Genomic DNA, 16,417 nt, shown 5'->3' with positions numbered 1-16,417 from the left:
GGTAGGGTTGCCACCTTTCACTAATAGAAATAAGGGACACCTTTCATCGAGCGTGTGCGAAGTGCGCACGAGAAAATATTTTGGGTGTTTTTTTAGCGAAAATGGGCGGATTTTGTAACTTTTTTATTTAATTTTTTTTCTCCACTTTTTCTCCCATTTTCTATTTTTTTCTCCCATCCCAATTTCGTATCATCCAATTCAACCCTCTCCTGTCTCGAACACTGTTTCTTGCCTCCCACAAGCCAGCTGCAATGTGGACTAAGTCATACATAGCACGAGTCCCCTCCGATACTCGAGGTAACAGCAGTCGCACCTTTTCACCTGCGCAGCGCGATCTTTCAGCGTCAGGGGTCTGCGCTTTGGAGGGGCACCGCCCCCATCGCTTCCTGATTCTACTGCGCAGGCGCACCAACCGACCTGTAGGAGTCGCTGTCCACAACGTCCGATCCACACCCATCAGTTTTCCACCCCCTAATTCTGCCAATGTGTATTAGTACGGACGACCAGCTAAACTGAAAGCAATGTGGAGCACTGGGCTCGAACAGGCGAACCCAGCATCTCCAGTATCCGTGGTGAGCGCCTTACCCACTGCACCACGTAGCCGCCCTCATAACTATTGTTTTTTAATTTTATTTCGGTTTTAGGGTTAGGGTTAGGGTTATGTTATTTAATTATTTTGGGGAGCCAGCTCCCCAAACTCCTGAAATGCATAGAAAACAAACAGTCAGCACTGTTGTAGCTGAGGTTGTGTTTAACCGTGTGGTATACCTGTGTCACCTCAGCTGCAGTAACCTAGAGGGGAGGAGTGGGATGATAAAATTGAAATGAAATTACTTTTATATTGTTGTCTGAACACTATTTATTTATTTATTTATTTATTTATTTATTTATTTATTTATTTATTTATTTATTTATTTATTTATTTATTTATTTATTTATTTATTTATTTATTTATTTATTTATTTATTTATTTATTTATTTATTTATTTATTTATTTATTTGTTTATTTATTTGTTTATTTATTTATTTATTTATTTATTTATTTATTTATTTATTTATTTATTTATTTATTTATTTATTTATTTATTTATTTATTTATTTATTTATTTATTTATTTATTTATTTATTTATTTATTTATTTATTTATTTATTTATTTATTTATTTATTTATTTATTTATTTATTTATTTATTTATGTTTAAGTATTTATTTATTTGAATTCTATTATTTATGTATTTATTAACTGTTAATCCATTATGAATAATTCCATTTTCCAGATGAGCATAACAACATAAGAGTTTAAATGCGCACACTATTTAATTATATTGATTAATATAAATACATGTTTATTTATTAGACTTTAAAAACTCAACATTAACACTTTCAGTGCCACGAGGTGGCGCCAGAGTTAGCGCTTCAATGCCACCATCGGCGCCAATGTTACGCTTAATATCGCCTAATCTATGTTTTAAATTATGGCTATCTGCCCGTCGCTTATCAAAGAATCCTTTTCCAGTCAGTGCTGTCAAGGCAGATTGTTTTTTTATCGCTTCATTTCCGTTTGAGAGCATTTTGAAAAGCACCCGTTTTGAGGTAAAAAACAGTCCATTCTATGATAATCGTCTTTTACTGGAATATTCCAGAACGTTGATATTTGTCGGCCTATTTATGAATCGTTTTCAAATAAACGCTAGATGATCAATATTATACGTGCACGCAAGCACATTCGAGCCGCGCACGGATAATCGCCGTGTTCATTTCCTCTTGGACTTTTACAGTGAAACCGAAAGAGCCCATTTCACAAAACAGCTTATATCTTCATCAAAATTAGTCTGATTATCCTAACACTGATAACATAGATTCGTTACCTGACATCAGATGGTATCCAACTGGTATATTCCAATTCCTGATCACCATTCGAAAAAATCGATAAGTGTATGGATCCAACGTGTGTACAGTGCAGTACATGATTCCGCGGGTCTCAGAGGCTCCAGAATTAACTGTGATAACCCCGGCTGCATCAGTGGACTGGAAAATGTGGAGTACAGGATTTCTTTCCCCATCCATTTTCATTGAGTCCATTCCAAAATCCCTTATGTCATCTGGGAGACGATAGGGGGGCGCTTTTTTCCACATCTGATCGCTGGCGGCGCTCAGGTATACTAGGGTAGGCTTGCGTGATGCAATGTGATTTCAGATCGCTAAAAAAGAAAAAAAAATCAGAGAAATCTCGTGAGTGGCTTTCAACGAGATATTAATCATTCCGAGAAAACTCGTGAGTGGCATAGAAAGTGTTAATGAACAATCAACCATATTAGTCAACTGAAATAGCCTAGACTATGCCCACATCAGCAGTCAATATGTAGGCTCCTGGCTGCCAGGGCAGGTAAATAGAAATACTGACATCTAGTTAAAAACACAACCAGATAAATAAGATGTAATGTCCCATACCGAATAAATCTCAGGAGATGTTTCAGTCAAGAACTGTGAAACCTGTGCTTGGGTCCTTTGAGTTCTTATATTTCGGGAATATTTTTGTTCTCCTGAGGCATGCTGTCTGACGTCAGTCAGTCCACCATGCGCCACAGAAAACACACACCTACATACTTTGCAGTTTGCTTTATAAACATCTCCACAGACGCTATCAAGCCAGGGGTTTGCCAGTTCCCTCTCACGTCTGTACTTCTGGAGGCGTTTTGTCTTTTTAGGACGCGCCGGTGGAGTAGTGTCTGCTGTATCAGACATTTTCAAACAGCCAGGTGATGCAGTGACTGAGCTGAGCAGAAGTAATTTGAGGATTGGCACAACCGCACAGAACGTATTTTAGCAACGTGAAAGTGCAAATTCTCATTGGTCGTGAGCTGCTGAGCGCACGCCCATCATACCAGAGTTGCCAAGTCTGTTTATTTTCCGCAACTTTTGGACAACATTTTGCTTGTATTTGGCTTGTTTTTGTAGGTCGGCTGGCTCATTTCTCTCACAATACTGGCAACCTTAAAATACGGGACAAAGTGCGTCCTGTATCAGTTTAATACGGAACGCGTCTTTTAGTTTCCAATTACGGGACGATTCCGTATTTTACGGGACGGGTGGCAACCCTAATTCAAGGTAACTAGCTTTGTTTATTATTCTAATAGCTCTTTTCTGTAGTTTAATAATATGATCTACAGTATATTTGTTTTATAAACATTCCCCCAGACCTCAACACAATATGACATGTAGCCTATGGCACAACAAGTGAAAAATACAATATATGCAAACATTTCTGGTTTAACAGCTCCCCTGTTTTGTACAGAATGCCAACAGATTTGGGTAATTTACCTTTGATATATTGTATATGTGGCTTATCTCAACTTAGTTTAACTGGCGCACACACACACACACAGACACACACACACACACACACACACACACACACACACACACACACACACACACACACACACACACACACACACACACACACACACACACACACACACACACACACACACACACACACACACACACACACACACACACACACACACACACACACACACACACACACACACACACACACACACACACACACACACACACACACACACACACACACACACACACACACACACACACACACACACACACACACACACACACACACACACACACACACACACACACACACACACACACACACACACACACACACACACACACACACACACACACACACACACACACACACACACACACACACACACACACACACACACACACACACACACACACACACACACACACACACACACACACACACACACACACACACACACACACACACACACACACACACACACACACACACACACACACACACACACACACACACACACACACACACACACACACACACACACACACACACACACACACACACACACACACACACACACACACACACACACACACACACACACACACACACACACACACACACACACACACACACACACACACACACACACACACACACACACACACACACACACACACACACACACACACACACACACACACACACATACACACCAGGGCTCCAGACTAACTTTTTTCACCACCGTCCCAGAAACGTCCAGAAATACAATTTTAACCGTCCCAAAGTGAATGTAACCGTCCCAAAAATCAAATGTTGTTTCTTTACTTTGGTTTTGTCGTCTATAGTTGTTATTGCCATAAGAAACAAATAAAAAGAATAAATTGATTTAGTCAAAAGGCTCCCAGGTGGAAAGATTTCACAAGAATAATTATGATTAAAAATAAATAAATATATATATATAAAAAAGTGTTTAACAAGGTGCTGTTATAGTCAATATCAATAGGGATATTTGGTCACGGTGCTGTTATAGTCAACCAATTGGAGCCATGTTGATTATTCATTCCAAAGGAAAATATATTTAAATGTATTTGTATTTTATTTCGTTTTAGTTTTTTTTGTTATTACAAATGTGTGTGTTTATGGTTGAAAATGTTAGAGATAAATAAAGATCAAATCAAATCTAACTGAATAAGTTATCCCTCTTCTAACAAGAAAGAAAAACTTAGTTTAGCTTTAAACTATATAATGTCATTGCGTCCAGAGATTCCACCTTTGATAACTAAAGTAATGACACTTGACTAGTAATGAAACATGTCCCTTAGATCGCGCTGTCCTCCTGGTCGATATTGATAACTGCTGCTAAAATAAAATAAAATAAGTCCCGAGGCGAGACTCCGTGCTGCTCCCAACGAATCCCAATAGTATGCAACTGCAGAGCCGCAGAGCCAGGGGCGCTTTCAGGTCCGGTCACAGGCCCGCTCAACAGCGCCCCCCACCCAACGGCTGAATTGCCAATGGCTGAATTGGAGTATTGCACTGTGCAGGCACAGCGGCCCCGCTCTGTGGCTCTGCAGCTCCATGCTATTCGCAAATCCAGCATCCAGCTCCCGCTGCCCAGCCGTCGTTATCAGAACACTACACACATATCATAATGTTTACAGCAAACTGTAGTTGATCACCAGGTATGTTTTATTAATGTAGAATAATTCATAGCTATAGCTACATACTTCCTGCTTCCGCAAAGCAAGCTGCGTTTCACTGTCGCTCCGCATTTTTTCTCTGCCTATCGCTAATATAATGATTTATTACAGCCCTTTCAACTTTAATTACTCTGTACGTTAACTTCCAGTTCCTATGATACTTCTCCAGAACTGTGAATTTTCTTATCTATTTAGATTTATGACAACAGTACTCCATCGAAACGACGAGTACGTGGGACGAGTACGTGGGAGAAATAGCGAGCCGTCTTATCAGCTACACACAAAGGACTTTGCCGGCCACTGAAGGAGGATATTTATGAAAGACGAGGAATACAGAGGTTTCCTTGTTATTTTGAGTTTTAACGAGACGGAAGACGACAGTGGTTTGGTCGTGTGAGTAATAGAGCAACGGACCGCTTCAGAGCAATGTTTAGGAGAGAGCGACGGACAGCTGTTATATGATACCACCACCACCACCATCATCACCACCATCACCATCATCACCACCACCACCACCATCATCATCACCACCACCACCACCAGCTAAGTACCTAGCTTAGCTTCAGTTTAGCCTAACCTGAAAAGACAGTAAATAAGGGAAGATGCTGGGACTCGGCTCTCCCACGGAATGTACTAACTGCTTGAAGATGAGTATGATGATTGTAGAGCTGGAGGCTCGGGTTTCTACACTGCACCAAATCCAACAAGATGAGCGACTCATTGACTCTATTTATGAAGCTACTACAAATACAGCCAACGATACCATGGTTGAGACCTGGCCTGGGCTAGTAGCTACAGTACAGCACCACCCAAAAGACGGTCCTTGGCACAAGCAAGGAGCTAGACCAAAGACCACCGTCAAGGATAAAAGGAGAAATAAATGAACCAGGAACACGACTATTACCTCGCCCCCGGTACCACCAGGAAATAGTTTCAACCTACTCTCGGAAACACGCATATCAACACCAAAAGCAAAGAGACATAGAAGCGTGGCTAACGACGCTAGCGAAGCAAACAACGAGCGGAACGGAGCTCACGCTAACGACGCTAATAGCAGGAATAACAGAGCTCACGCTAACACTAGCGAAGCAAACAGTTTGCATGCCGGAGCTCACGCTAATGCTAGCGAAGCTAACAGCCGGCACATCGGAGCACACGCTAACGACGAGACGACGAGGAAAACAGAGCCACGAGCGACACGGCTAGCAAACACGACCCAGACCGAGCTAACGGCTAACAGCGAAGAGACTATCATGCGTCGAGGAGAATGTCGCGGTAGCCAACACCGAAGGTACGGGACCAGCGTTAACATGCCGGCTATTGAGAAGGCTAACGAGGCTTCACCAAGGCCACAGGACTGTGGAAAGAACCGGCAGACTAGGCCTAGCCCAAAAACAAACGGCCCCAAAACTGTTGGAAAGAAAAATGCTAACCTCACACAGAAAATAGACTGCATACTGATTGGAGATTCCACAACAAGGTATGTGGAGATGGCAAACACAGAAAATATCTGTCTAGACAATACATCTGTGAAAGAGCTGGCCGAAATACTTCCAACACTAATCAGACCGGGAATAACAAAAATTGTCATTCACTCTGGATTGTTTGACATCCTGCGAAAGAAGACTGGCACAGAGACTTTGAAAGACGATTTCACACGTTTAATGAACACACTAGACAAACATCAGTCTGTGTACATAGACACTGATGTGTCCATCAGTGGACCAATTGCATGCTTTCGCAGAGGACAAGAAGCATTCAGTCGACTCCTAAATTGTAATTCATGGTTAGGGGCTGCATGTCTTGTACACGGCCTGAAATTCATTGACAACTTCAATGTTTTCTGGAATAACCCAGAACGTTTTCAAAGAAATGGCTTCTTCCCAAATCGCTTAGGTTCAAAGCTCCTAGCAGCAAACATGCGTCATGCCCTAATGGCCTCCAAGAATATTAAGCTCGTACCAGCACGAGAGATAGTCATGAAGGACACAATCTCACCACGAAGTGCAGCAGCACAAGGCGTCCCCCCCCCCCCCCCCCCCCCCATATCACACAAGGTAATCTCGTCTGATCAAATGTCCCCGAAAGCACAGTACAGTCAGTGCAGTGCAGTATAGCACAATTGCCATGCCATCTCTCATAACATACCGGTAATCATAACCAGCCAATGGCATGGTGAAAAAAATACGCCATCAATGCGTTTACCTGCTATTAACCTCAGGGCCATCACGGTCAAGCCAAAGCAGACCTCCTCTAAAGAAGTCCAACAAATAAAATTAGCTTTCCTAAATGTCAGATCACTGAATAATAAAACATTCTTAGTAAATGATCTGATTAAAGAAAATAACTTAGATTGCATCTGCCTAGTAGAGACATGGCTAAATAATGACACAGCTACATCAATAATGATATAAGCTTGTCCACCAGACTATAACTTTTTTCAAATACCCAGAAAAAATAAAAGGGGCGGAGGAGTTGCAACAATCTTCTCCTCAAAACTCTTGTTTAGAATCACAGAACTAGGCGAGTTCATGTCAATGGAATATCTTGCCATTGAACTAAAAACAGAATCAACTATTATTGTCACAATATACCGCCCGCCTAGACACTCACCAATATTTATACAGGAGCTCTCTGAACTGATCTCACTATGTGTTACCGGATATGATAAGGTGATCCTAAATGGAGACTTGAACATCCATTTTAATAAGAAAACAGACTCCAAAACTATAGAACAAAAAAATCTACTGGATAGCTTTGACCTAATACAGCATATAACAAATGCAACTCACAGGCTTGGGAATACACTTGACTTAGTTATAACAACAACTGGGCTAAGCATAACAAATATCTCAATAACTGAATTACCTCTCTCCGACCATCACTGTATATTTTTTGATACTCAAATAACCCTTACTAAAACAAAAAAAGAAATCATAGTTAAAAAGAGGCTCCTAAACGACAAAGCTGAATCAAAGTTCATTGATCTTATCAGACTACATGAACCATACAATCATGACAGCTCTCTAAATGAAATGGTAGAAAATCTCAATGATGCAATGTCATCTATATTAAATTCTGTCGCCCCATTAAAAACGAAAAAGAAGAAAACTAGAGCCTCGCCCTGGTTAAACTATAATACGGTCAACAAAGAAAAAAGGAAATGTCGTGCAGCGGAGCGAAAATGGAGAAAAACAAAAACCACCATATGCTGTGATATATACAAAGATGCTTTAACTGCTTATAATAAAACCATCCGCTTAGCAAGGAAAGATTACTTCTCTAAAATCATTACAGAAAATGCTGGAAACTCCAGAATCCTCTTTTCCACTATTAATGTACTACTCAACACTGCCCCTACACCTCCTCAGTCATCAACGGTTAAGTGTGAAGAACTTGCACTATTCTTTAACAACAAAATAACCTTGATCAGGGCCAGCATTACTCATAATGGAAATAAAGCTGATTGCGGCAAACCGCGCAATGTAACCATGAGAAGTTTCACATGCATCACATTAGATGTACTCTGCAAAACTGTCTCAGAATGTAACTCCTCCACCTCAGACATTGACCCTATACCTACAGCTTTCTTCAAACGGGTATTTAATAGTGTTTCAAGCCCTGTGCTAGATATCATAAACACTTCCCTTAGGACTGGTATTTTCCCGGATGCCTTTAAAACAGCAGTTGTAAAGCCATTACTAAAAAAACCTAACTTGGATAGTAATGAAATGGCAAATTATCGTCCAATATCCAACCTACCATTCATTAGTAAAGTACTTGAAAAGATAGTTTCAGTTCAAATAAATTCCTTTCTTGAAGAAAACAACATCTTAGAAGAATTTCAGTCAGGATTCAGAAAATATCATAGCACTGAAACTGCTCTCACCAAAATAATCAGTGACCTCAGACTAAACTCTGACGAGAATAAGATCTCCATCCTTATCCTGTTAGATCTCAGTGCAGCATTTGATACAATCGATCACGATATTCTAATCGATCGTCTTGAAAACCATGTCGGTTTCTCAGAACATGTGCTGGGCTGGTTTAAAACATACATCAGAGGGAGGAAATTCTATGTTAAACTAGGAGATCACATGTCTGATATATACGACAACAACTATGGAGTTGCACAAGGGAGTTGCTTAGGTCCTTTACTCTTCTCCCTTTACATGTTACCGCTGGGTGATATCATCAGAGAACATAATGTAGATTTCCATAGCTATGCGGATGATACACAACTGTACATACCTGCTGAACCAAATGATACAGCGATTAGCTCCATTACAGACTGCTTACTGGCAATAAATAAATGGATGAGTAAGAACTTCCTGAAACTAAACGAGAACAAAACTGAAATTCTAATTATCGGCTCCAAAACTAAAAAAGAAACATTAATAAAGAACCTGGGGGGACTAACCCCTTGGATCAAATCTGAGGTCACTAGTCTTGGGGTTATCATAGATTCAGAACTGAACTTCAATTCTCATATTAGCAAAGTGACGAAAACACCGTTCTTCCATCTCAGAAATATAGCAAAAGTATGACCATTTATTAGGGATGCCCCGATCACGTTTTTTGCCACCGATACCGATCACCGATCGTCGTGATCCATATCGGCCGATACCGATCCGATACCGATTGTTTTTGATTAAAAAGAAATTAAAAATTATTTTATATAAATTTTTTTTTTTTTTTTTTTATAAAATATATATATTATATAATTAGACTTGTACTTGTATTATCTGCGACTGCGAGACATCGCCACCACGCAACAAGTCAAAATGCTCACTATCTGCAAACAGCTCCACTGTCTGTGTGTACTCTAGTAGCCCAGCTCAAAAGGATTCTCCGGCGCTGCAGCGGGACCCCATTGGTAACGTTAAGTGCTTTGGTCGTTTCACATTCAGCAAGCCCTCAGCTCGAATACGCATTAAATCAATGTTATAAGACATTGATATCAAGAGCTATCTGTAGCTACTGCTAGCCGGCTAGATGACGTTAAGACAGAACTTTAGTTCAATGGGACATTTCGTTTTGAACAGTAAACGAACGTCAGCTAACGCAAGCTAACTGAGGTATGAACATGAACTACTAGACTTTCTGGATCATTTGTTGATATCAGGAGCTATCGGTAGCTAGCCGGCTAAATACGTGAATAGTTGACTGGGTAATTTTGTTTAAACAGTAACGATAGCTAGGTAGCTAACGTTAGCGCAGGTCGAATGCAGTGCACTACAGACTCGAGCAGAGGAGCCGCACCTCTTTGTTTACAAACTCTACACGGGGGCGGGCGGGGCTAGGGAGGAGGAGCAGCGGCAGTTTGCAGGTCGTGTGTGTCTGAGACAGACAGCGAGTGAGAGCTTCGCTTGATCGGTTTCCGCTATCGGCGAATATGACTAATTATCGGAATTCACAGATTGCATATTTATACTGAGTATCGGCCGATAACGATCGGTGGCCGATCGATCGGGGCATCCCTACCATTTATTAATCAGAACGATGCTGAGAAGCTAATTCATGCATTCATATCTAGCCGGTTAGACTACTGTAATGCACTTTTCACAGGTCTCCCTAAGAAAACCACAGAGAGGCTTCAGCTAATCCAAAACTCTGCAGCCCGACTGCTAACTAGAACCAAAAGGAGAGAGCACATTAGTCCAGTCTTAGCTGCTTTACACTGGCTTCCTGTAACATTTATAATTGACTTTAAGGTCCTTCTCCTTACATACAAAGCTCTAAATGGACAGGGACCTAGCTATATCGTCAACACTCTAATAAATTACACACCAGCAAGAACACTGCGATCATCAGCTGCTGGACTACTAGAGGCTCCCAGAAGCAGTCAAAAGAGGATCGGTAATGCAGCCTTTATCAACTATGCCCCAAAACGATGGAACAAACTACCCCAAAACATCAGGGAAGCCAACTCGCTAGACATCTTTAAAAGACAGCTTAAAACCTATCTCTTTGCTCAGGCATTTCACTGATAGATATCTGCTACCACCTAGTGGCAAGAGGAAACATCAGGGATATCCTGACACAACTTGTATTTACCTGCACTATTCTTACCCTGCCTACTCTTATACACTGCCTATCAAATTCATGTGTCGGTTATTGCACTTTTTACTTCTTACTGATGACTATTTTTAAACTGAATCATTTAAAACTATTTTTATTATTTGCTAGATCCAAATGTGAAACACTGTGATTAATTGCCATATCTTGCTATGCTCGCTCATGCCTGTATTTTTTATGTCCGTTCTATTTTATAATTTTTTGACTATTTTTAAACTGAATCATTTTAAACTATTTTTACTATTTGTGTTACTGAAAACTGTAAACGGAGAGCCTATTGGGATGCTAGATCCTAATGTGAAACACTGTGATTCTACCTGTCTATCTTTTTATGCTCGCTTATGCCTGTATTTTTTTACTGTTGTGAAGCACTTTGAACTGCAACCTCTGTATGAAAAGTGCTATACAAATAAAGTTATTATTATTATTATATATATATATGCGCGCACTGACAGTCGGCTAATTGACATTTCCTGTGAAAAAAATAAAATCATCTCCGTCCCGTTTGCGTCCCAAAAAAGATTTCTGTTTGTCCCAAATCAATATTTGATCGTCCCCGGGACGACAGGACATCGTTAGTCTCGAGCCCTGACACACACACACACACACACACACACACACACACACACACACACACACACACACAGCGCGCGCGAGCACACACACACACACACACACACACACACACACACACACACACACACAGCGCGCGCGAGCACACACACACACACACACACACACACACACACACACACACACACACACACACACACACACACACCTACACACACACACACACACACACACACACACACACACACACACACACACACACACACACACACACACACACACACACACACACACACACACACACACACACACACACACCCTTACCTTGCGTCTCAGACTCTATGGACAGTGACCGGTCCGACTCGCCTGCCAGTGCCAGGGCCAGGGAGGTCTTCCCCACGCCCGTCTGCCCCAGCAGCGCCATGCGGAGCGCCCCCCCCTGGTAGCTCTCGGTGACGCAGATGGCCGGCGGGCCGAGCGACCCGTCCCCGGTCAGTGCCATGTCGGGCTGGTGCGGGTGGTCCGGGGGGTCTGGGGGCCAGTCGTCCTGCACCGCCTCCCCCCGCCGCAGCAGGTGCTTGATGGGAAGCGGCGTGCTCCCCCGGCGGAGAGGGGGCGCTGTGGTGAGGAACATGCTGTACTGGAGGAGACAGAGAGGGGACGCTGTGGTGAAAAACAGGCTGTACTGGGGGAGACAGAGAGGGGGCGCTGTGGTGAGGAACATGCTGTACTGGAGGAGACAGAGAGGGGGCGCTGTGGTGAGGAACATGATGTACTGGAGGAGACAGAGAGTGGGCGCTGTGGTGAGGAACATGATGTACTGGGGGAGACAGAAAGGGGGCGCTGTGGTGAGGAACATGCTGTACTGGAGGAGACAGAGAGGGGCCGCTGTGGTGAGGAACAGGCTGTACTGGGGGAGACAGAAAGGGGGCGCTGTGGTGAGGAACATGCTGTACTGGAGGAGACAGAGAGGGGCCGCTGTGGTGAGGAACATGATGTATTGGAGGAGACAGAGAGGGGGCGCTGTGGTGAGGAACATGATGTATTGGAGGAGACAGAGAGGGGGCGCTGTGGTGAGGAACATGCTGTACTGGAGGAGACAGAGAGGGGGCGCTGTGGTGAGGAACATGCTGTACTGGAGGAGACAGAGAGGGGGCGCTGTGGTGAGGAACATGCTGTACTGGAGGAGACAGAGAGGGGGCGCTGTGGTGAGGAACAGGCTGTACTGGAGGAGACAGAGAGGGGGCGCTGTGGTGAGGAACAGGCTGTACTGGAGGAGAGAGAGAGAGAGAGAGAGAGAGAGAGAGAGAGAGAGAGAGAGAGAGAGAGAGAGAGAGAGAGAGAGAGAGAGAGAGAGAGAGAGAGAGAGAGTGCTTGTTTGCGGTGACTTCAATGCCCGATCGGGAACCCACCCTGATTTCACCAGTACACATGGAGACAAATTCATATCTGACCACACCATAGACAACCATGTAAACCCGTCCCCTAGAAATAACCATGACACTTCCATAAACAAAAATGGGAAGGATTTATTACAGCTGTGTAGAGGACTGAGTCTCTACCTTGTCAATGGGCGTGTGAGAGGGGACTCACAAGGAAGGTACACTTACTGCTCATCCCTTGGCAGCAGCACAGTAGATTACATGATAACAGATCTGGATCCAGTATCCTTCAGTTCATTCACAGTCAAACATCTGACCCCACTCTCCGACCACAGTCAGATCACTGCATACATGAAAAGAACTGAGTCTCTCAAAAATCCCCCTACACAGCCCAGTAAACTACACAACATCCCCAAATACTACAGATGGTCCCAGAACAGCATGCAGGACTACCAGAGAGCCATCGCCAGTGATGAGACACAATCACTGTTAGATACATTCCTAGCCATGCCATACTCTAACAGTGTTGAAGGAGTCAACCTAGCTGTAGAACACATAAATTATATATTTGAAAGAACTGCAATAAAGTCCAAATTAAAATGATCAGGTAACAAACAGAGAAAAACTAAAAAGGACCACTGGTTTGACAAAGAATGTAAAGCTCTTAGAACACAGCTAAGAAGAATATCAAACCAGAAACACATAAACCCACAAAATGACACCTTACGCCTCCAATACTGTGAATCATTGAAACACTACAAAAAGACCATCAGAATTAAAAGGAACAATCACGTAAATAAACAATTGTGCAAAATAGAGGACTCTCTAAGCTCTAACTCCTTCTGGGACCACTGGAACTCATTGAATAAAGATAAGCCGGAAGAAATGGCTATCCAAGATGGGGATGTTTGGACAAACCACTTCACATCACTCTTTACAACTGTACCCCTGAATACAAAAACGGAAACCAGCCAGATATGTGAAAAATTACAAAAATGGGAAAATATCATAAAGGATAATAAAAACCCTCTAGACTTCCCAATCACAGAACAAGAGCTGAAATCAAAACTTCAGTGCCTTAAAGCTAGAAAGGCCTGTGGTACAGATGGCATATTAAATGAAATGATTAAACACAGCTCTGAAAAATTCCAATTGGCTATTTTAAAATTATTCAATTTGACACTAAATTTAGGCTATTTTCCTGATGTCTGGAATGAAGGACTCATAACCCCAATTTTCAAGAGTGGAGATAAACATGACCCAAAAAAGTATAGGGGTTTCTGTGTGATGAGTAATTTGGGCAAACTTCTATGTAGTATCATCAACACCAGACTCATAGAATTCCTTACAGAACACAGCGTTCTAAGTAAAAGCCAAATCGGATTCTTACCAAATTATCGTACCTCTGACCATATATACACTCTTAAAACCCTAATTGACATTCACGTAAAACAGAACAAAAACAAAATATATTCCTGCTTTGTCGAGTTTGAAAAAGCTTTTGATTCAATTTGGCACAAAGGTCTTTTCTTCAAAATTCTAGAAAGTGGTGTTGGAGGAAATACATATGACTTGATCAAATCCATGTACACAAAAAACAGATGTGCTGTTAGAATTGGCAATAAAAGAACAAATTTCTTCACCCAGGGTCACAGAGTTCACCAGGGGTGCAATTTAAGCCCAACATTGTTTAATATATATATAAATGAATTAGCAAAGTTATTAGAACTTTCTACTGCACCCGGTCTGACTCTGCACGATACCAATGTAAAATTACTGATGTACACAGATGATCTGGTTCTGCTGTCAGCCACTAAAGAGGGTCTACTACAGAACCTAGACATCCTCCACCAGTTCTGCCAGACATGGTCTCTGAACATAAACATGAAGAAGACTAAAGTCATGATCTTTCAAAGGAGACACAAGTCTCAGAGTTCACATAATACATTTAAATTAGGCACACACATATTAGAAAACACAAAAAGCTACCCATATTTGGGATTGAAAATAAATCATAATGGAAACTTCAATATGGCTGTGAATGAACTGAAGGAGAAGGGAAGAAGGGCTTTTTATGCCATCAAAAGGAAAATTCCAATTGACATCCCAATTAGGACCTGGCTCAAAATTCAAAATTCTGTAATATATCCAATAATATTATATGGCAGTGAAGTGTGGGGTCCATTAACTAACCAAGATTTCCCAAAATGGGAAAAACACCCATTAGAAGTACTGCATGCAGAATTGTGCAAAAACCTACTTAGGGTCCACAGACACACTGCCAACAATGCATGCAGGGCAGAACTTGGCCAATACCCCCTAATCATTCAAATTCAAAAGCGAGCCATAAAATTTTACACACACCTCCAAGTGACCCCCACTCCTACCACTACAAAGCCCTTCAGAGCCAAGAGATGAACCCAGATAAGAGTCCCCTCTGCCAGCTAGTCAGAAATCTCTGCCACAAACGCTTCAGGACAGATACCAAGAAATCTGGCCCACCCAAATAATCTCAAAACAAAAAGAAAATTATATAGAATATTGGAACAAATCAACCAAATCTCAAAGTAAATTAGAATTCTATTTGACCCTAAACAGAGAGTACATGGTGGCAGAATACCTGACTACTGTGAATGAGATACAATTAAGAAAAACATTGACACGGTACAGACTGAGTGGACACAGTCTAGCCATAGAAACAGGCCGTCACAGGCAAAACTGGCTGCCCAGAGAGGCCAGGCTGTGTTCACTTTGCCATCAGGGGGACATTGAGACAGAACCTCACTTCCTGCTATACTGTGAGAAATACAAGGACCTAAGAGAAGTCTTCTTTGATAAAATAATAAAGCCTATTTGAATTGAATTGAATTTAATTGAATTAAATTAAATTGAATTGAATTGAATTGAATTGAATTGAATTGAATTGAATTGAATTGAGAGAGAGAGAGAGAGAGAGAGAGAGAGAGAGAGAGAGAGAAAGAGAGAGAGAGAGAGAGAGAGAGAGAGAGAGAGAGAGAGAGAGAGAGAGACGGTTCTTTATTGAGACAGTAGGAAGGCTGAGAGGGAGACAGAGTAGGAGAGACACACCTGCGATGAGCTGCTGTTTGAGCAATGGCAGGAGTTGGTCGTGGAGACGCAGCCTGCGTAGCGCGTCGGCCAGCGATGACTTCAACAGTGTGATCTCATCTTCCTGCGCCTGCAGACGCACCTCCATCACGGACGTCCGGTCATGGAACTCTGCGCTGCTGTCTGCCGACACATCGTCTGTACAGAGACAACCGTGACACACGCCAATGAGTATGTTTACATGCACACGGACACCTC

At 42.1% G+C, this 16,417-nt stretch overlaps 1 protein-coding gene across 1 annotated transcript in view; it reads right to left on the bottom strand.

Annotated features, from left to right (window-relative positions):
* rem2 (RAS (RAD and GEM)-like GTP binding 2) overlaps window positions 1-12,348 on the bottom strand; it is a gene marked incomplete at its 3' end in the record, with an annotated part of 149,988 nt that extends 137,640 nt beyond the window's left edge. Inside the window, 1 exon segment of the mRNA XM_084312688.1 lies at window positions 12,036-12,348. Coding sequence (XP_084168814.1) covers window positions 12,036-12,345 — 310 coding nt within the window. The 5' untranslated portion in view covers window positions 12,346-12,348.
* Window positions 12,349-16,417: the final 4,069 nt, after the last annotated feature.

The sequence above is a fragment of the Notolepis coatsorum genome (assembly GCF_963971535.1).
Source record: "Notolepis coatsorum genome assembly, chromosome: 4".
NCBI lineage: Eukaryota > Metazoa > Chordata > Actinopteri > Aulopiformes > Paralepididae > Notolepis > Notolepis coatsorum.
The sequence above is the reverse complement of the archived record's forward strand: the minus strand, read 5'-3'. Positions and strand labels throughout refer to the sequence as shown.